The sequence below is a fragment of the Taurulus bubalis genome, assembly GCF_910589615.1.
Source record: "Taurulus bubalis genome assembly, chromosome: 1".
Taxonomy (NCBI): domain Eukaryota; kingdom Metazoa; phylum Chordata; class Actinopteri; order Perciformes; family Cottidae; genus Taurulus; species Taurulus bubalis.
This window is the reverse complement of record NC_136589.1, coordinates 30,580,270-30,603,012: the sequence shown is the minus strand read 5'-3', so window position 1 is coordinate 30,603,012 and position 22,743 is coordinate 30,580,270. Positions and strand designations below refer to the sequence as shown.

The following is a 22,743-nucleotide window of genomic DNA, read 5'->3' as shown; positions in this document are numbered from 1 at the left end:
ATCAATGACGATACTGTAAATGCAATTTTCATTACAGATTATCAAAGCTTTTTGTTGTAATATTTACTTTCAAGTGCTGTTGAGATAAGTTATTAGAAAAAGAACAAATGATTATGTGTGATATCCTACGATAAGTATGATCGCCAAGACAAGAAAAACTAATTCACATTAGAAAAAGTAGCTCATAAATGGAGCTCAGAGTTTTGGTAATAAACAGAGCACCATGATGAGAAGTGTGTGAACTGAAATGAACAGAAATTAGTGGCAAGCCCCTCAGAAATGCTTATAGTTTAATTATAAGTAGTTGGGTAAAGGTCACTTGAATATGAACAAGTTATTTTACAATTAATAAAGTAGATGCATTAAAGAGTGGGGCGTATTGAGTGACCCTGGACAACTGAATAAATAGGCAGACAAATAAATAGGTGATTAATCAGAGCTGCAGACACAAGTGCGAGCTGTAGTTACACTTTTCTTAAGGTAAATTTAGACCTGTGCCGAGAAACGGCTCACTCACTTCTTTGTTTTTGTCCTGTTACTATTTGTTTCAGGGATGACATCCTTAGTTATTACACAATTGAGGGTGGATATAAAAGTCCTCAATCTTAGATTCTGAAAGGTCCTGAGTTGCAGTACCACCCAAAGTATACAAGTATAAAATAATTAGGGACAGTATTTATCAAGGACCTTCTGTGTGTGACAGCATGAACTCATTAGCCACTATTTGGCTTTCTCTTGGTTTTAATCCTCACATAGCCTTGCAGGAAAACTATTGCTGAAATTAATTCCAGAATGATAGGGAACAAAAATAGAAAACAAAAGCAAAAGAAATGTCTTGGCCTGTAAACCTTCCCGTCAGTCTCTGGTCATTACCCATCCAGAGAAGCACAACCTCTCATTTTGTAACACTTGGACAAAACTTTATCTCTCTTCCCCCTTAAGATCGTTTATGGAAAGAGACAGTAGCGGTTTTCACATCCTCTCTTCGTGTCTGTTCTCAAAAACTGACTGCAAAACACATAAAGTGGTGCAGACAAGTCATGATGGTGACCTTGTTAAATATGTTTGTATGCAAGTACTACATATGGCACATATTTGTTTTTGGCACATAGTATATAAAACAATGTGGATTTTTGCAATGTACATGCTCTTTGCATTTATATTATATAACTGAAAGGGATTTTAATGGAAGTGAGCAAGTAAATCATTTTTCTCTATTCACATGTTTTTCTAAAACCTATAGACACACCAAACAGGTGGCAATTAGTTAAAGCCTTTTCAATGAACATGATAGCTGAACTTAAAATGAACTTAACATGTTGTAAATATTGTGTTATTTGTGTTTCATAATCTTGTGTTTGTAATACAATCTTCGCAAATAGTCCATAACTATTCTGTAATTCGAATAAATGTACATAATTTCTGTTGTGGCTGGTAATATAAAAAATAACAGCAAAACAAATTTCAATGATCAAACAAAATTAATTTTATGAAATAATTGAAACCTAAATCAGTGATGCAGCTGGATTCCTACAACCTTTGAGGTGGATAAATATAAAAAATGTTCTGAGGGAAATATGTTGGCCACATAAAGAAGATCTGTGGCTTTTCTATAAAACTTAATGAATGTTACATATATCATAAATGTGCACAAAACAATATTAACTTGGATTGTTATCAAAATGTGGTGATTTGCATTACTGTGCGTCCAATGTAACTGCCAAAAACAGGAGCAATAAAAGATCAGAGTAAGCAGAATATACAGAACAGCTTATACAAGTAATTCCTATAACGTTACACTAAAAGAATAAGATATAGCGAAAAAACAGTCTGTATAATATCCATATGCTACTGGAACTGCAGTATTTTTTGGTTTGTTTATAGGTCAGCTCTATCAAAAGGCAGCAGCCCCTTTTTGCCTTGTAAAAAATGCACATTTATTGCATGAGCAATGAACAGAGACCTGTCCTACTATGAATCTGGCACAATATACACGTCTTCTTCTTGGGAGTGTGAGAGGATGGAGAGGTTACACGCCAGATCATTGCTGTATATTGCATCATCTGGTGAATCACACTGCAAGTACACATCCTCTTCAGTTTCACTAGGCAACCTGCAGAGAAACAATTAGGTGTAGCGGATCATGCAGGACTTTTTCGTGATGTAAAAACCATTGTGACACAAGGCAAATATTATGTAAACAGTGTGGATTTCTTTTCCCAGTTCCTATTCTTGCTCAGAGAAAAAAAACTCCCGCACTGAGTCATCAGCTGGCACGTTTGATTAATTGACTCTAAATCATATGAAACAACAGGGGAAAGATCCCCTGCAGACGGCAGCCCAATTGTGTACATATATGACAAAATGATTGTGCAAAATGGGGAAATTCAAACCACAGACGCAATGTTTCTTCATCTGTCTCTCTTGTTGGACCATGGCAGTTTCATTAATGTGATTTCAGCCTCAACATTTCTTCTAAAAAAGTTGTAAACTGATCCTAATAATAATAATAATAACACTTCAATCTTATATAGCGCTTTTCTAACGATCCAACGATCCAAAGATGATGCCTGTTAAACATTTTTTTCACTTAAAATATGAAAATACTTCAAGCACAGCTTACTTGTTCACAGCAGGCCTGGTGTACCCAGTCGTTCGAGTTGTCAGGTTTTCATAAACAGGGTTCGGTCCTGTTGACTGTTCTCTGATCATACTGATGTAGTGATGGGAAACTTCTGGTGGCGTCTCTGTATCGTCCTGTTTTTTGTGGCTTCTCCTTTGTCCAAACTGCAACATACTCCTCATTTTACTGTGGCATTTGTACACGATCACACCAGCTACGATCAGTAGCAGTACAAAGAAAAATGTCAGCCCAACAGCCAGACCTGTAAGGGAGTTGCTGCGGACCGGACATGTGGCGGTGTCATTCCCAGCAATACAAGAGTTATTGACAATCATGATCTGCAAGTATGAAAGTTAAAGAATTAAACTGAGTGACTGCATGGCATTGCTCAAATTATTATTTGTAGTCATTTGAAACAATATACATTTCTTGATAAACTATTAAACGTATTTTGGCTGTTATTATTGTTTATTTTTAAAAAGCGGTGTAATTAAGTCTTGATACATGAAAACAGTTTTCAAATAATTAAATTAAAAAGGATTAACTTCACAATACACTCCAGGAAATGCTATAAAAAACAACATGCACTTTAAGCCAAGTCAAACATTTGTCTGTCCAAGTGTAGTCCAATAAAAACAGTGAACGTACCGTATAAGGCTTCAACTTTGTGCGTCAAGGGCTGAGTTGAGAGTGAAGTCATGTCGTTTGTCTTTAACACCTCACACACAGTGAAGTTCCCTATTTTTAAATCGTGGAAATGAACAATGAAAGTGCTAAAAAACAGAAGATTTCCTGTAAAAGCTCTTTCTGAAAATAGACACCTGCTGACAAGCGCGGAATTCCCATTATATTAAATCTTATTACTCAATAGATAAGTTTCCTGTATGACAACAATGTTAATTATCAAATAATTGTGATGGACTAAAACTGTATTTATTACTTTTTCATGGTTGAAAAGTCTCAAATTTACCCAAAAGACAGTTACTTTTTTGTAGAATTGTAGAATGATATTCATGCTAAGTAGTTAGTTAATAGCACACACGGGCGCGCGCGCACACACACACACACACACACCCCCCCCCACACACACACACACACACACACACACACACACACACACTCACAGACACACACACACACACACAGATTTTCTGAAACGGGAGATTTTTCTGAATTGAGGATGGTAAACTATGGTGTCCACCAGGAGAAACGGTTATGACCATTTACTTTCTCTATATCTATTGCCATATATATATATATATATATATATATATATATATATATATATGCCACTTGTTTTAGATAAAGCCAATGATATGACTGTGTATATATTGTCAACTATATTGTTAAATATTATACTGAAGAATTAACTAAATTTGCTAAATCAATGATGTCTCTCAGGTCAGCGAGTCTAAACTATTGGGGTCACGCTTGATGAGCAACAGTCCTGGGGATGTCATAGAAACAGAGCAGCTGCAAAAAATGGGAAAATAAGGCTATTGCTATTGCTATTATTACATCATCTATTGTCTTAGTCTAATTTGCACCTTGAAGGTGATACAGGCCATGATTGTCTTATCTTCATTAATAATGAGGAGCAAAGATGAACTAGCAGCATGATGAACACTTTGCTGTTCAGTAAGAGGAAGTCTGATCTCACATGGCTGAAGAGTGAAGATAATTAAAATGTAGATATTAAGAAATGTCATCGTTCTGAAACAACCAAACAAAAGATTTTAAGAAGTGAAAAGGTTTTTGAAGACAGCACCAACAAATGTATCAGTAAAATAGGGTTTCTTTGATTTTCTATATTGTAATATAGATGTTTAGATAAACTGACATTATTGTTGGTGTTTTTTTTATTTTAAATTATTTCAAACACTGTTAAATGCAAATTATGTTATGTCTATTATCCCAATAAATAATAAACACACAGGGATCAAAACATGCTTTAGTTCATCCAAAGTTGAAAGTAGAGTTATGTCTCATCTCTCAATCAAGCCACACTATTAAATGATAAGGAAAAACCATCATAGGTATTAACAAGCACTACCCCACAGCTACTACCAAGCTCCTCGCACATAGACATTGAACACAACCAAGCAGCTTGCTGGTTGGTCAACCGGTACTTTACCTCCCCCTGCTGTTTCTTTCACTGGCCACATACTCCAAGTCATGTTTGATCTATTTTGGAATATTATTCCCATCACATATGTCCGCAGAATTTTTAAGAAAAGTTGATAAACTAATGGTTGAGTTTGAAGGATAACTGTCTGGTTGTTTTCTCACTGCTGGTTAGCAAAAGTCACACACGTGAGGGGTCAGGTGGTGTGAAAGAGTGTCGATCTTGTTGAAGCAGTATCTCTCACCACTTAATGGTATTAAAGTAGCCTGACAGGCAGATATCTTATGGTGGCTGCATCTGTCACTAATCCTTCATATCATGTCAAGACTAGAAGATATATCCCTCCTCTTTCGCTTTTACTGAGGTTTTTGTTGTGCATACATTTGTTTACTGTAATTGATTTTTATGTATTATCCTAATCCTGTCTACTTTAAATAAACTTGACTTGACCGGACGCTTGGATGTTAAGATGTTTATTTCTGTTTTTTATTGACCCACAACATGATTCATATTTGGCTCTTGTATGTTATTAGTGGACTCAACTTAACATTATGATTTGGGAGAGAGAACAAAGTCAGCTATTGTTGCAATGTTTGTGAGAAAAACATTTTTAGGGGAAAAAAGAATAGTGAAGAGTTTAATCCAAAGCCTCAACAAAGAACTTGTTACACCCCATACGATTGTTCCAACAACTTTATGTACACCGCTAACAATATGTTGGAATATTAAAGTGGCTGAAAATTGTGGTTAAGGGGTGCAAAAAGAAAATAAAGAACCAAGAGGGGAAACTTTCATGCTTACAGGTTTAACTGAGAAAGCGAAGTGAAAGTTTATCTCTCTGCTGCTCACTAACTCAAGCCTCGGTGTTGCCGCTAATGTTAGCGCAGGATGTTTGCATATCAGATACACATTAACAATATCTGGTGGAGGACAGCTGCATGTAGTGGGTTTCCTCATTTTGACAGGGCCTTACAAACAGGCTCAACTTCAAGGCTCCCCCTCCCCCAAAGGCTTATTCAGCAATAATAGGTTGTGCACAGACTCCTTCCCTCCAGCTGCCCTGCAGTCACTTCTTTTTCTATGTTGCCATGGTTACCTTACAACCAAATCACAGTCTCCTGGATGGCAGGTGAAACAGCTCCACTGTGCCTCCAGTGCCTGTAAGGACAACAAAAAAGAAACAATCCCTGTAGGCGTGGCGTTTGGACTCTCGGCAAAACAAATGTTTGAGATGTTGAATGTGCGTGTGTTGTTTGTACTGAACTTGATATAAAATGATATACCATGTGTTATACATATAAATCCCTTTAATCTCTTTCTGTCGTGCATACAGCTGTTTTCATGGCTGACACTGCTGCTCCTGAAAATGAAATTCTTACTGCAGTGAGGAAAGAAGAACGGACACACAAAGGTCTTTTTCTCCCAATTGATTTATCATGTAATTGATTGAGGGAAATGCTGAACAAATATGTGACAGAAATACCTCTTTCTCAGTCATCTCAGAGTTAATTAGTGCCTATAAGTCTCCAATAGACAGTCCATTCACCACCTTTGGAATCTGTTCATCTGGAAAGCAGAGGGAGACACTGTTGTGACAGTTTTGATCTTCAGTGGTGCACATACAACATACAAGGCAGACATTGCCACTTTCTGTCTTGAGACATAATGTCACAAACATTTAGGCCAAACCTGACAAGGAAGGTACATTCTTTTCCAAAAATATAAAGGCAAGTAAGCTGAATTTAGGTTATTACTTAAACACTTCCCCAAGTTCCTCACAACCCCCTTTAGGTGTGAAAAAGTTCGACAGAATGTTCCATCTGGTGACACTAAGCACGTTAGATACCTCAGTGCCTAAACATACATTCTGCTGAAATGCTACTACCAATAATAATTAAAATATAAAACTGATTATATAATAATGGTGATGATGATTATTATTATTATAACAAATTCCTGTTAAAAAGTGAAATTTGCGGTTGTTCTGCAGTCCAGATGTGCAGAGCGCCTCCACTACACCCCCGCGCAGCGACGTGAGTATGCAAAGCCGAGGCAGCTGCGTCAAGTCGACCAGAGACAACCGAGCAGATACAAGAAAGTAGACGATTTGGCCTTCAAAATAAAATAATGCCATGTCGCAAAGAAAAGGTAATTGTTCAGTTTTAGTCTGGCAACAAATTCTATTAGCTATTAGTTGACTAAATAATAACGCAGTCATCAGTCAACTGATCAGGTGGAGCGTTGATAGGCCTCGATAGTTCAATATTGTATCAATACCTGCATCTACAGCTTTCCTATTAAGTGTTGTGAAGGGGTGAAGGTTGCTCATGAGCAAGCTAAACATATATTTGTCCCTTAAAAGAAGGACTACCGGGGAGAATACATTCTGTTTTTATGCAACTAAACTAGGAAAACACTCTCTGGCTATGACAAACTGTCTCTTACAAGGGAATTAACGACTATATATATATATATATATATATATATATATATATATATATATATATATATATATATATATATATATATATATATATACGTATATATACATATATATATAGTTGTTAATTATATATATATATATATATATATATATATATATATATATATGGCTTTTAATTTCGAGCAATATTATATTATATGATATTATTTTTTTGAGTTTTAAAAATCTTTATCCCTGGTGTTTATTTTATTCTTTTTACTACTTTCAACATTTTATTGTTGTAGTTTTCAACATTGTATGTATTGTTGTCTTTTTTCGATTTTTAGTCTGTTGTTTTACTCTGCGTTTTTATGTGAAAGTTGCAATATCAATTAGGAGTGAGTTGAGTTGAGAGTTCAGGAGTTGGGGAAGACCAAAACAGATCGAAGACAAGGCAGGTGAATGTTTGCAGCAGCATTTTAGTCCCAACAATCTAATAGTCTGACAGTGGCACTGTTTGTCCCTCTCTGGTGGTCAAAAACCTGAACACAACTTTAAATTGCAATTACCCTGTGCTGTTTTTTATTATTATTGCAACCTCTCTAACCGGAAGTGGTGTGTCCTCACTGCGTGTCTCTCGTCAGTGACCATTGAAGGAAAACGGAGCAGAAGAGCGAAACATGGCGACTTCGAACAATCCGCGGAAATTCAGCGAGAAAATCGCTTTGCATAACCAGAAGCAGGCAGAGGAGACAGCGGCGTTTGAAGAAGTGATGAAAGACCTCAGCATTACTCGGGCAGCGAGGGTAACGACGCCGCGTCTTGTTTTATTCTGTCTCCCACCTCTTCTTCGTTTGTTTTCATCGAGCTGTCAAATATGCATTTGTAGCGCGAGTCGCACGCAGCCCGGGCAGCGGAGGTAAACAATAACAAACGACGCTTCCTGACAGCTGTAGCCCTTTTTCTCCCACAACAGCCGACCAACCGAGCTGGCAGGAGGCGACAGTCCTGTGATGCAGATATGAACGGGTCCCTCTTCCGAAAAAGTTATTACATTTTTGTTGTTGTTGTCCCACGCAAGTGGAAAGCAAAGGGGCGTGCATGCGTATTTGACAGCGCGCGTCCAACTGCAGCGATGATTTTCTCCTCGTCTCGTGCTTTCAGAGAAAAGGGGATTAATCAAAAAGATGTTCCCCGCTGTAATAGAAATGTACATCTATTTTGTGACGCTAAATACTCCGTAGTGTATGCGCGAGGGATGGTAGCGATACATGGCGAAGTGTGTCTGCGCCGTGGCTTTGTAAACCTGTCTGACAGGTCTTCAGGCCTGTGTGCACTGCAACGTGACGATAGACATTTACACCAAACATGAAGCTAGCAGATTATGTCGAAATTTAAGCCACATACAGTACAGGCCTCCAAAATAAATCCTTCGGAGGCAGGGATTCAGTACTGACTAGCTGCTGGGTGGAAGCATGATGGGGAGACAGATTATAACGACACAGCAAACATGAAGCTACTGCAGTTGCTTGTTGGATGGTTTTAAATATATAACCGAGAAGACTGTGCAGCACAATATTGTTGTTATCCTATGACATATTGCTGCTACAGAATTATTTATTATTATCAAAACTGCAAATTTATAACAACAAAAAAACTCTTCCACTGAGTCGTTTTCACAGAAGCCATTAGCACACAGAAGCGTATAGTCATTGCTATTATTTGCTTTTTGGCTCTGCCAACAGTGAGCAGTGGGCTTTCATGAAAAAAGTGTAATCGACCGGTTATTGGTTCGGAAATGGAACTGGAGGTTGCTTTAGGATAAGAACAATGTTGTAAGGCATTTTGCCTTTGGAAATTCAGCCATGTGCGAGTTCGTTCCATGTTGAATTATCTCTGACGAGCTTTGCTCCCGCCTCAAGTTTCTCACATGTAAAATATATTACATTTCAGTTTTGCCGTCTGTAAAACACTATCACACAATTCTAAGACATGCGATTGAGGATGGATTACTTTACAGGTGTATAAATGTCATTATGAATGACATGTTGTTTTTCTGTCACTGGAGCCTGAACTTCCCCTGACTGAGAGACAGCCATCTATTCCTTTTATAAAGTTCACATGGTGGCCTCTCTCTCGTCTTACCCGGTGTTGCTCTGCTTCCAGCTGCAGTTTCAGAAAACTCAGTACTTGCAGCTGGGACCGAACCGTGGGCAGTACTATGGAGGATCTTTGCCAAATGTCAATCAGATTGGAAACAGCACTATGGATATGCCTTTTCAGGTGAGGGACTATCTGTGTTTGTTTGTCTACAATTTCGTAGATGCAGAGTATTACATCTGCATTGAATGTTGTCAAATGAACATGTGCCAGGATTTGTTTTACAGTAATCATCCACAGCTGTTTCATACAAATGAATATCCATTTTGCCCATCTCTGCGGCTAAGTAATATCCTGCTATATCTATTCAACTCGTGGCCACTCTATAAAAATGTTTACATTTGCTTTTTTAAACAGCTGGTTGATGAGATCCTTGTTTCCTGGGTTAAATACTCCACATGTTTACATATGTAAGCAACAAGAGTACTTTGTTAAGAATAAATGGCAGAAGGCAGAGTAAATATACCAACCCACAGTCTACATTATGTGTCTGTTCTACAATAGAGCTCTATGTCAAAATAATAGTGCATTTTGTTTTATAAATATTGTCTCTAAAGTCTTGAGAAAGAGAATTGAACCATAACTATGAACCTCATATATTGCTTCCACATATCATCATGCATGATGCTGGTATTAATATGTATGATATAAAGCGTGTTTTTTTAACTCCAAAAGTAAATATTTTCTGTGGAAGGAGCCAGAGGTTTGTGCTTGTCTTCATTGTCTCTAAGACGCATTATATGAACAAACATAGCAGTTAAGTTAATAGAAATTCGAGTTGTTGTTTTTGTAGAAGTTTCAAAGACAGAAGGAACTGTTCGCAAAACATATTTTTATTTAGTTTATAAAGTGAAATAATAAGGTTGTGAAGTTAAAATGGCAAATTCACATGTGGGGGAAATTTCTGAAATTGCGTAATAATTAATATTCTAAAAATGAAAAAAAGAAGGATTTCAAGGTTGCAGATAATGAATGACAAGAATGATCTTATTTCATTTGGTAAAAAAAAAATATGCAAACTGCTTTTCCTCATTAAATCCTTGGTATAGTGTCGCTGCATAATTTCCACATGTTTTCTAATGTTAATATATGTCCAACCCAAATTGTGGAAAACGTGGTTGAGCCAGTTTAAATCAATAAACTCACATTCCACACATTATTTCCAGTGCTGATAACCAAACTAACTTTAATTTGTGTTAGGGTAAGGGTCTGTGGGATTTTGGCAATGCTGTCAACCCTATAAAGTCTGTGAGAGAAGAGCTTCTCCATTTTTCTTTCTTTTCCCAAAATGCATTAGAACAACAATCTCTTGCTCCAGGCATCCAAAGATATTGAAGCTTAACACCCAGATATGGAATTTCTAAACTTCAACAGAAAAGCTGATCTAGTACTGCAGCGCACCAGAAAACCTTTGTCCTATATCTTCATGTTTCCATTGCCATCCTTGGAAAAATGTCATGACATGTGTGGAAAGATGCAAAAGACTTACACTAAGTAGACTTTGATGGCATAAAATGTATAAGCTTGATACTATGCTGCGGGGACTTAGATACAAAGGTAAATCTGACTGAGACCCTTACAATGACAACCCACAACTCAAGTAGAGGAAATACTTGATGTTTTTACAGACGGAGGATGGTGGGAGTTGGCACTATTGTGTCCCCATCAAGGCTCATTTCCTCCATGAATCAGCTGATGAATGATGTCCCATGCAATTATTACTCATGTGAATAGAATGGCATTTGGGGTTTCATCTGCATTTTCCAATTTTCTGTCTCCACTGACTTTCATCCGTGTTCTACATGCAGCTCATTTGATGCAAGAGCTCAGATCCCAGGTTTATTTTCGAGGACAGTGTTATGGAGATCGTCTACATGAACTTCTACACATTTTTATTTAAATGAATGACTTCAAAACTTATGGAAGGACTTAGTTGCATTTGATTTTATATTCAGCACTGTCCAATGCAGCGGACTCATGATGCCCTTACACACAATAAAAAGGTGACTTGGAACTGCAATGTAATGCAGTTTGGTTAATTTTTTCTTTCTTTGTTTGTCAGAATTCAGGGCTGGACACGAACAGACCGACGCGACACCACGGGCTGGTGGACAGAGTGTACCGGGACCGGAGCCGCATCACATCGCCCCACCAAAAACCCCTCTCTGTTGACAAGCATGGACGCCAGATATCCTTTAATACTGTCCGTTTATTATGCTGTTTATGGAGCTTCTGAGGGTAGACAGAGATTAGGTGTTCCCATTATTCTGGTTGAATAGACTCTTTCTCGCAGTAAAAATAACAAAGTTGTAAGTTGTTCTCACCTAAAATCATCTTTAAGGAGACGGAAAGATACTCGAAGATACTAAAAGAGATGCAATCAGGCAACATAAGTGAAAATAGCTGTGTGGATGTGTGCAGGCTTCATCTCATAACTGTAAAACTAGGTAACAAACTCATATGAATATCCAAATATTGATATCAGAACCATAATTTAAATATTTAGATTTTGTCTGTGGATTAATTATGTAAAATTATGTTACTGAGCAGGTGCTCCTTGTTTCTTTATCGGCTCACTGGGCTGATGTGAAATAATTTATTAGAGATTATAAAAATGTATAAAGCCTAAATGTTGCTCATGGATGTTACAGGTGTTTATATAGCTGCAGAATATTGAAATTTTTTTTTTGCATGCTTGTAAGCAACTTCAGCTTGCAATGAATTAAAGCAAAATTATGACAGTGTTCGTAATAAGCATGAGCCGGTCAGTATTATAGATTAAGCCTTGACAAATATCAGAGCGTGACGTTAAGCTCACTGCTCATTATGCCTCACTTGTATCACGTACTGCTGGTTTATTTGACATACCACCAGCACTGTGCTTTTTGATTTCATCTGCTTGTGTGAATGCATTGAATGTGCCAAGACTTCCAGTCTCCAGCTGTATTTTCTTAACCTGCGCTCTCACATTGACAGCTGTCCATATGGTTCAGTATATCTGTCACCACCACCTGATACCAGCTGGAGGAGGTAAGACAGCCTCTAGGGATGAAGCACGGGCCCTATTCAATTAAATGTTATTCATACAGCTCAATATCACAAATGTGTCTCATGTGTTTTTACAATATGTACAACATCTTCTGTCCTTAAACCCTCACATTGGATAAGGAAAAACGTATATCTCAGTGTTTACTACTATTTATGATCTTATTTAAACTTAATAATTCTGATTGCTTTACACTATTGACATTGTATTATTTCCTGGATGGTAGAAGATGCAAGGTCAGGTCAATACAAGACAAACTGGGAATATAATGATAATAATCCTAACTGATTTATGGAAACATGGTGCATAATCACACACTTACTTTCACAGATTGCTGTCGTGGACAAAATGCTGCTTTTAGATTTGTGTCATACACCATTATAAGATAAGATAAGATACAGGATCACATTCAAACATATTTGATTTTCTTGGGACAGCTGCACATTATGCACTACATGACCTTAAAAATCTGCATGACTTGTGTTGATAATTGTTGGTTTATACGAGGGCTGCTGCTTACAATTATTTTCATTATTTATTATGTTTCTGCTTGATTGGTGTTTACCGTATGTTTGCTTTTATATTTGCTTGTTTGTTTACTTTTGTTGATTATAATGCTTATTGTGGTGAGTTTCCTTCTATATTTTTTATTTATTTTCTACACAAATCTAATCTATCAATTAATCTGCTGATCATCTTCAAACTTAATGCCATGTTAAAAAAATGTAGTTTCCATCCCAATTTGATCAGTCCAAAGATATTCAGTTTAATATGATATAAATCAGTGAAAAACAGGAAATCTCCATATTTGAGGGGCTTAAAACAGTAAAAATGAATTGACCAATAAACAAGGCAGTTGGTGATTATTTACTGTCAATCAACTAATTGATTAGTCGACTATTTCTTGGAGTTCTATGTTCTACCTGGTTTAGAGCTTGAACTCATAAGATAGTTTTGAAGATGTGCTATTCATGTCTCTATGAGAGTCATGAATCGTTTCTGTGCTTCACAACAGACAGTATTTTGTTCTTAGATTCTACTATATTCTACTTTGTGATTTTTATTTTTATTTTTTTTTATTCTTGTGCTGCAGGACAAACTCTGACTCAGCTCTGCACCAGAGCACATTAACTCCTGCCCAGCAGGCCTCTTTCACTGGAGGATCACAGGAGCTCCAGCCAAAAAGAGGTACGCATTTTCTCAATGAGTTTACATGCTAAAGTTGTCAATTAAAATTCCAGGAAGTCTGGATATATAAGTACATGCTCAGTAACATGAAATTGGTGAAATGTTGACCAGTAGGTTGCGATAAATTGAACACTGTATTACTATAAGCTCAATAGTATTCAGTTAAAACATATTGACTGTAAGAACCAAGCCGGTAGTCAGGTCTGCTTCTACAAAGCCAGGTCTCAACCAGGCTGATCAGGTCTTTTTCTCTTATGATCTGCAGGAGCTGCTGGTGGGTGGGGCTGTTTTGTTGTCAGCCTGTTTGTTTATTGTGGTATTTTTCTGCTTTCTCTAGTGGTTCAGTCGAGTGTACTACCGTTTGTGATGACAGGGTCTGAATGTGGCTTTGAAAGCAGAGGAGGAAAAGGAGTCTGAATAATTTAACTGTGAATTAGTGATTATTTCAATTTCAGGAGCAATTTGATTGACTTTGTATAAATCTCCTTGGAGACATTTTTTGGTTTAGCCCATTAAGAAAATATATATCTTTTTGCTCTCCTAATGTCACGTTCTTGTCTCTTTTCAGTTTTTTCCTTTCGTTTCTTCTTTGTGCTTTTTATCTTGGATCATATTAACCGAGGATATGTGGGCTGTGATTATTATAAGCTTGAATCATCTCGACATCTGTAAACCCAAGAGACTAAGGAGATTTCTGTTGTTATTTTTCCATCTCGCCAGTTCTCCTGCTCACCGTACCAGGAGCTGAGGCAATTAAACAAGAGACCGATGAAGATGGACAAAACCAGAACTGGGAGTGCAAAAAGGTGATTCTTCTACATGCACATACGTTTTTTTTCTCTATGAGCTTTCATTTGTGTTTATCACAATCCTAAATTGTTTTTCTCTATAGAACATTTCAAGGTCCGAGACCTGCAAAGTTCCAGGGATACAGTGAGTATTTGACTGTTTTCCCTTTTTTGGAACTGGTGTGAGGAAATGTTTTCCTAAATCCTAATCTTGGATGATGAAGTGTAAATGGTATTTAAGTATGCAAAGGCTGCGTCAAATTAAGTGCACATTTACTCACATCCGATAAACGCAAACCTTTGAATACAAAATAGCTTTAAATAGAAGCCATCTGACTGTAACTAAACATCATTTTAATTCACTCCGCCAAAGCAATAAGAGCTTGCGTACAAAACATTTGCAAAAGTACCACTGGCCAAATGCACTATTTCCAAATATATCTGGAGTTGTTAGTATTGGAAAACATTTCCAAGTGTTGCACAGTAATAAGATGCTCAGTGTTTAGGTTTCTGTGTGGTTGTTGACATCAGCCAGCTGGGTGTATCAGGCTTGTCTTCACCAACAAATTCACGGCACCCATCTGTTTTCTGCAGCATATTCCCGTCTCCGGACCAGCTGAACACTTCACTAAAACCAGCAGTCCACAACACTGGCGGTTCTCTCCCTGACCTAACCAACATCCAGTTTCCTCCTCCGCTGCCCACCCCGCTCGACTCAGATGATGCAGTGGGCGCCTCATTCAGCTCCTCCAACAACACACAGAGTCTGGCTAACACGCAAGGTAACACCACTGACGGTGGTCTGCTAACATTTAGCTAGACAACTTTGCATTTCCCCAAAGATATGTACAAGATGTTGATTTCTTTTTGTTGAAACATTTAGCACACTCTGGTGCCAATTTCTTTATGACTCTATGTGTGCTTTTGAAAAATCTCTTTCTGTGTGCTGGGTAGGAGTGAACACCTCTCAGCCCACAGTAACCATGGAAATGCAGCCTGGGCAGGACGACATGGTTCCTCTCATCCTGAATGCAGGAGACTCCCACCAGCATCAGAACCTGCAGCTCTCCCCAACATCTCCGCCTCTCACTCTCTCTCAGGTACAGCTCAGTGCTCTGTGCCATGACCTCGGCTCTTCTAAGACAACCAATCATGCACGTTTAATGGATTGTTGATACCATTTAGTTTAGACAGTTCATGGCAATTCATAGTCACATTGATTGTTTTCTGTTAGGGTTATGAAGTTCAGTTTGTGGTGTAAAAATGCCAAGAATGAGCATTTTTTTTCACAAGGTATAGATAAAATAATTGATTTTAAAGAGACATTTTAGCTTATAAAGGGGGAAATCACTCCACTGAGCACATCTTATACGTTGCTGTGCTCCCCCAGGCGGCCATCAACGCCATGGACCTTGAGCAGCAGCTGTCCCAGTACGCCTTCTTCAACCAGCAGCCGTCGCCCCAGACCCACCAGAGCCAGCAAGTGAGTTTCTCTCCAGCACTCAGTTCCTTCATTCTTGCAATCTCAACTATTCAGTTAAACTACACTGTAAATGACATGCAAAAATGTCATCTAATTGCACTATTTATGCATTGTAGTTACTTTGGAAAGCTTGATTTGAATCCCTGCTGTCTCATAATCTCGCTATTGAGTATTTTTTTCTGTTGGAATAGTCGTATTTACGTGAAGAAAAGGACCATTTTATGGGCAAAGGCTTCTGTCTTGTGTCTTGTTGAGAGGTTATTGTTGAGGCCTGGTTGAACCTCAGCAGACATAATCTCTATAAACTGATATCTGCATATGCAGACAGAGAGCCGATGGTATACTACAGTGTTACAGTCTCTCTCACTGTCTGTACGATATGCAGAGTTCCAGAAAACATTGATGTAAAAAGTACAAGCAAAAATAAATCTGCTCATTAAGATGTAGCTCTAAAATCCATCAATTTGCAATGTGGAAGCGCCTAACTGTTCTCGGATCAACACTTCCTGAAAAAAAAACCTTTGATGAAGATTTGCTCTGAAGTACAGTAGCAGCAGTTCATGAATAATAAAATAATGATTCAAAACATGATTTGGTCAGGAGTTAAAGCATGAAGCCTCAATGATGTTTTATTCTGCGTAATGTCGTGTTCTCGTGATAGTTATCAATATTTGAGCTTTAAAAAAATTCTAGTCGTGACATTTACGTTGACAAACACTTAATGTAAACAAGAGGATTCCTCAAATCTATTCATGAAAGCAATGTAGTCGGTTTTAACCCATGGCCAAGATATTTAGGATATTGACGGTTTACTGATAACATTAAATTGTCAACAACAGTATGTATGTATATTGAAAGATTTGAAAGTAAAACACGGGAACATCCCTGTAAGTTCATAGTATACATAATAATGCAGCCTGTAGCCATTTTATATATCGCTAATTTGTTTTAAATGTCTGCCAACACATTATCAAAGCAGATAGTGATGTACTTAATTTTTTATTAGATGAATCTCTAAAGTCAAGACTTGACGACTACACGATGTCTGCATCTATAACCCGGCTCTTTGTCTTCCAGCAGACAGGTCTGGTCCAGCTGCAGTCCTCCATGAACTCCTGCTCCACTTCAGACAACCAGACATCCTCACAAGCCAACATGACCATGGACATGAACACGGTGAGCAGCGGGCGCATTCAAATTCCCTTCATGAAATTGTGTCTTCAGCTGGCATCAATGCATTGGTCCTGAAGATACACACTGACCTGTCAAAATATTCAGGCTCCTTGACACTGTGCACATTTTGTTGCAATATGCATTTGTTCCAGAGTGCATTTATCATGGAAAGCATATATTTCTTTACGTTGCATTTGTTTGCGCAGTACTAAGTCAAAAGTACAAATTAATTAAATAAAAGCACAACAAAATGGGCAAAACATCAAGGAATCAAAATGCTTTTGCAAGGCACTGCACGTCCTTCAGATCTTGGCTCTTGCTGCTCTTCATCTGCTGCAGTGGGAATGTGTTTGGATTACTGCAGAAATAATGAAGTGGCCGACTCTCTCTTGGTCTCACTTATTGCAGCGTGGGGTCAAGTGAAACATTGTGAGGACACGCAGCAAGACACCACCTTAGATCTAACTTTCTGTTCATTTTACCACAAATACTACACTCTTCAGCCTATATTATGTACCACTTGGTTTTCAGAGGCGCTTTAGTGGTTTTTCAACATTTCTAAGCTGTAGTTTTGAGGTCTGAAGCAAATCCAGTCACAGCAAGATAATGGAAAATACATCTTTCGGTTTCATGAGAGTTCAAACCGGTCTGCTCCATAAATGATAATTACATTAGTTTATATCTGTATCGAGGGACCTTGAACAGCTTTATTATTTCTCTATCTCATGCTACCAATATTTGAATATCTTATCTGTCTATTAATTGATTAGGAATGTGGAGATCTGAACTCCTGTTGGCTTTTTAGTGATTAGAGATTATTAATCATTTGGTGCACCTCTAAATCTGAGTGACTTGAAAGTTTATCTGTTATTTGCTATGATAATAACTTTCTTTTCTTTGCACAGTTATGGTTGTGTATTTCTTAAGTCAAGTTGATATTGTGATCAGAATAGAAATTGTTTTGCTTTTTTTAGTATGTGCAAATATTCTTCTTTTGATTTTGTTGGATGAGTAGGTTGAAAAGAGCAGACATAAGAACGGGACAAAAGAGAGTTGGTTCTCTCTGATCCTTCAGTTTTACAATCTTCACTTGTTTAACTTGGATTGCTGGCAATATTTTTCCTCTAATTAATCCTCTATAGCGTTCTGTGTGTCTCCCATATATTTTTCAGTATCATTAATGCATTGATGTGACATGTGGTACATAGTGGTCATTACTGTTTACATTTGAATGATGCTGTATTTCAGCATTCAATTCCAGTATGCTGGGTTACAACCATTAAAAACAGTGAATCAGTATATGAGTGATTCCTCAGGTCAGGCTGGTTCAAAGGAAAACTGGATAACCTACAGAAGTACAAGCAAAGCTCCATACCCAGCATGAGGACATGGACACACACAGACGCCACTCTGAATAACTCCACCGTATCCTCTTGTATCAGGCCTCGTCCCTTCAACAGTACCGCAGTAGGGTCGGATCCTCTGCCAATCAGTCTCCAACCTCCCCCGTCTCCAATCAAGGCTTCTCACCTGGAGGTTCGCCTCAAGTAAGGGCGTGTGAACCAGTGAGCTGCTGGCTCGCTCTGTATAAACGTCACCGTCCCCTGCATCGTAGTCCTGTGGTTATCGTTGCCAAGCAGGACTCTGTGGCTGCCCCCTACAGCTGCTTGTATTGTGTTGACATTAGCAGATCTGGGCAAAGAAAAACATGTAATATGTCAGTTTATTTTAAGTACTTGAGCAAATCAAAACAGGCAATTGTTTAATTACTTACTTTACTTCTAGAAATATGGAAGGCAAAACAAAGATAAAACAAATCTTGTGAACAAGAGGGTCCAACAACCATTTTCACAGCTGACATTTGAACGTGTCACAGCAGGTAATTCACAGGTTTTTTTTTTAAGTGGGAGTTTCGCACCATACACAACAACATAATTATTGTTATTAGTTACACTACGATGAAAGGACGTAAAGCTTTAAATTGTCGAGAATGCAAGGAAAAATTCTTGGAGATAAGGAAAGAATAGAAACATAATATATCACAATTTTGTATTTTTTAAAACCATGTCATGACTATGATTAGAGAAATGTTATAGACATGAGGTAGTCCCTATTTTGCCCAGATCTGACCCCCAGTCTCTTTAAGCACTCAGTGTCATTGATGTGTTGTTCTGTAGCTGTGTCCCCGACCTTCCTTTTCTGCTGCTTTTGTGGTATTTGCGTTGCATCTCCACTGTTTCCTCCCCAGTCTTGCTATATAAGACTCATACCGGAGTTTGTTTTTTTATGTTCATCAGATCTTTGTGTTTTTGTATCAGCTTGGGGATTTAAGGTAGTATGGGAGGGGCGATGGTAATCCAACCCCTTTGAAGCATTTTTAGGAAAATCTACTCATCATTCTTGTGGTTGAATCTACAAACTGAACCTTGCTTGCAGGGTGGTGCTTTAAAATAAACTAAACACACCCAAGGTAAACATGGATCAGGGTTGTTAATCTGTGTCAGACTCAGTGTAAGAATTTTGAGATTTGAAACCCTGGCATTGTAACTTGTTAACTGCAGAAGTGTTTGTGGAAAATATTCCCCAAATAAAACCTTGAATTACATGTTAAAATATATATCATGGGGAGATTTAGATTCAGTGCTCAACCAAAGACTTAGCTAGCATTTTAAATAAGCATTTGCTTTTACTGAAGTGTGACTTTGTGTGGCAGGTGAGTTTGCTTGAGTGTGTGCATTTGTTTTTACATGTTTGTCCTGTTGTTTGCTTACCCAGTTCAGTTCTAACCTGAGCTAAAGTAGCTCACTCATAGTGCTGAGGTTATCCACGGGCTAAACCACAGCTGACAGGCTGTATGCTCTATTATCCTGCTCTGCCCTGTGGGGACATCTGCAGCACACACAGATAATTTGGTTTTGAACTAGGAGGAGCACGGGCTGAGAATATGATCCAATTACTTATACATTAAGAGGCCACGATGAAATAGGAGAATTTCTGTCGCTGGTTCAATGAGGACATTCAAATGAGGAACTTGAAGAGAATTAGCTTGCACTGGATGAGTCAGTGAAGGCAGAATAAAGTCACAAAGGGGATTATATTTTCTCTCCATTTGGATTTTATTAATTAAAACACCAAGACTAGCAGGCAGCAAAGGAAGCTCATATGGAAAGAGTTCGCTTTTCAAAGTCAGACTGATCTTTGACATTTGGTGGTCGGTTGTGACCTTTGGGATGGTGGTATGGAATGGTTCTTATTCACATAATTAATCAAGTCCCCTACTTATTTATTCGTTTTCCTATTCATTAGTTTAGTCAATTATTTAGTTAGTTAGTACCCGCCAAAAAAATCATTCTTTTGCAGGTTTTCAATAATATTCATACGATATTTAAGTGTTGAGAGAAAATACTGTCAACGTGACAATTGTCTTGTAAGTAGCTCTCTTTATGAAATATTCATGCATTACTTCTTGTGCTAGTGGATGCCTGCGGATATCACAGCAAACTTTGTAAATACTGCATGGTTTGCAAATATTGCAGGGACTGATTTAGTTTGCATTTATTATTGAAACAGCTGGCTTCAAATTCCTCAATGGGTTTCCACCTGTTTGGTGTCTGTCTCTTACTTTAACCACCATACTTTCATTGAAAAGGAAGCAGTTGAATTATGTGTTTATTACATGACTGTTAACTGCTTCTTCTGATTGTGTGCCATCATTTTATATTCAAGCCGTTTTACCCTTTGAACAGCTTTTTCCTCTCTACAAAATACACACAAATATTGCATCATACACAAACGGAAGGCTGTGAATTGGTGAACTCAAGTTACTCAACCCAAAGAATTCCATTTCCAGATGCTGTGAGGTGATATTTGTTGTTCCAGCAATGTTGCTGCTTTGAATGTGTCTTTTTCATATTGCACAATTTATGTTACGTGTATAACTCCTGCAGCCTGGGTGAAGTATGTTCATAGTTGATGCTCCACACTGGGAGATTTCTTTTTGTTTTTTTATCAGGGTCTAAATAAACAGATTTGGCGTGTTTGTTGTTGCAGCATAACTCCATACTGGGCAGCGTGTTTGCAGACTTCTACGACCAGCAGCTCCCGTCCATTCAGGCCAGTGCTCTCTCACAACAGGTACAGACTGTCTGTGTCAGGAAACGCCTAAATGTTTAGTTCTTCTCTCAGCCTGCTCTTGCTTTGGAGCTTTTACATGTGGAGCAGCGACAGTGATGATATTTCTTCATGTTGTGATTGCCAGTTGGAGCAGTTCAACATGATGGAAACCCCCATCAGCTCTGACAGCCTCTATAACCAGACCTCCACCCTCAACTACTCCCAGGCGCTTATGATGGGTTTGACTGGTGGCCATTGCAACCTTCAGGACCAGCAGCAGCTGAGCTACAGTAGCCATGGCAACATCCCCAACATCATTCTCACAGGTGCTGCTTTGACATTTGATGTCGCTCACTTAAGTCTTACAGCAAGTGGTTTAGCTGTGTTAAAAAAACATTTGTAGAGATTCCCAAAATCCCAACTCAGAATAAAGTTTGTGCTTCGTATTCGCTTGTATATCTTAATATAGTGACAGTTTCTCTCACACTAATTTATTGCAGGACTTACAAATACATGGGATTGTACCGTTATATACAATAAACTGGCTTTAAATTGTTTGCCATTGTTGTTAATCTGCCTTTTCTGCAATGGGAGAGTAATATATTTGCAGGTAATCTCTAAATAGCTGTGATACCGACATATCCCACACTTCACCAGCTTGCACATGTACCATCCTGACCGAGCTTTCAGTGAATCCACAATTACCTTCATAAGTATACAACAAATTATAAACCTATTAATAATAAACCTATTCAAATTGTATGCAACAGGATTTTTCCTTTCAGTTGTTTGTGAAAAGTAGCAGCCTGTTAACGAAAATGTGTAATTAAGATGTCATGGCTCTTGGTACAGAAAGTACAAGACATTCAGTCTCTTCTTGCTGCCAATCATATCTTCCCTCTACCCCTTGAAATCCCTCAAAGAGATCAATATAATAATAATAATAATAATAATAATTCTTTTAATTGTCTGTCTTTCCTCTGCTCAGTGAGCGGGGAGTCTCCCCCCAGCTTGCCCAAGGACCTGACCGACTCGTTGTCCACAGATATCAGCTTCGATGTTGACTCCCAGTTCCCGCTGGATGATCTTAAAATAGACCCGCTGACGCTTGATGGCCTTCACATGCTAAATGATCCGGACATGGTCCTTGCTGACCCCGCCACAGAGGACGCCTTTCGCCTCGACCGGCTCTAACTACCGGACCACCTCATGCCCAGGTGTGTGAATGTTGCTGTCCTGAGGGAGAGGGGGGGACTTTGCATCTGAGAGGATGAGAACCAAGAGTAGCAGCTTTCTGGAGTGTGCTAGTCAAGACCTCGTCTGGGCAGAGCATCGATTTCACACCAACTAACTCAATCAAACCCCAAAAGAGAGCATTTAAAAGCAACATCATGCATTCAAATGTTATGGGAGACCAGAAACCTTGAAAACTGGAAAGATGGTTTACGACTGATGACAAGTTATGGAATGAATGATCTTCATGGTTGTGTCACTACAAATGACACTTTGAATTTTGATTTATTTAGATGTTTAGTTTTCATTCGAGGGAGCTTGATGGAAATATCATGAGGGCAGAGGGAACCTGGTCCAATATTCTCCATCAATGACTGACTAAACCACGT

General features: G+C 38.2%; 1 protein-coding gene across 1 annotated transcript; it reads left to right on the top strand.

Annotated features, from left to right (window-relative positions):
• Nucleotides 1-7,844: 7,844 nt before the first annotated feature.
• On the top strand, nucleotides 7,845-22,315 carry crtc1a (CREB regulated transcription coactivator 1a; the record flags this gene model as incomplete). Its single annotated transcript, XM_079227757.1, has 15 exons — nucleotides 7,845-7,976; nucleotides 9,337-9,453; nucleotides 11,393-11,526; nucleotides 12,307-12,360; nucleotides 13,470-13,564; nucleotides 14,285-14,370; nucleotides 14,457-14,497; nucleotides 14,947-15,134; nucleotides 15,307-15,452; nucleotides 15,743-15,835; nucleotides 16,913-17,011; nucleotides 18,451-18,555; nucleotides 21,059-21,142; nucleotides 21,267-21,447; nucleotides 22,110-22,315. The coding sequence occupies exons 1-15, from the start codon at nucleotides 7,851-7,853 to the stop codon at nucleotides 22,313-22,315; spliced, it is 1,755 nt and encodes a 584-aa protein (XP_079083883.1). The 5' UTR covers nucleotides 7,845-7,850.
• Between the last annotated feature and the right edge of the window lie 428 nt (nucleotides 22,316-22,743).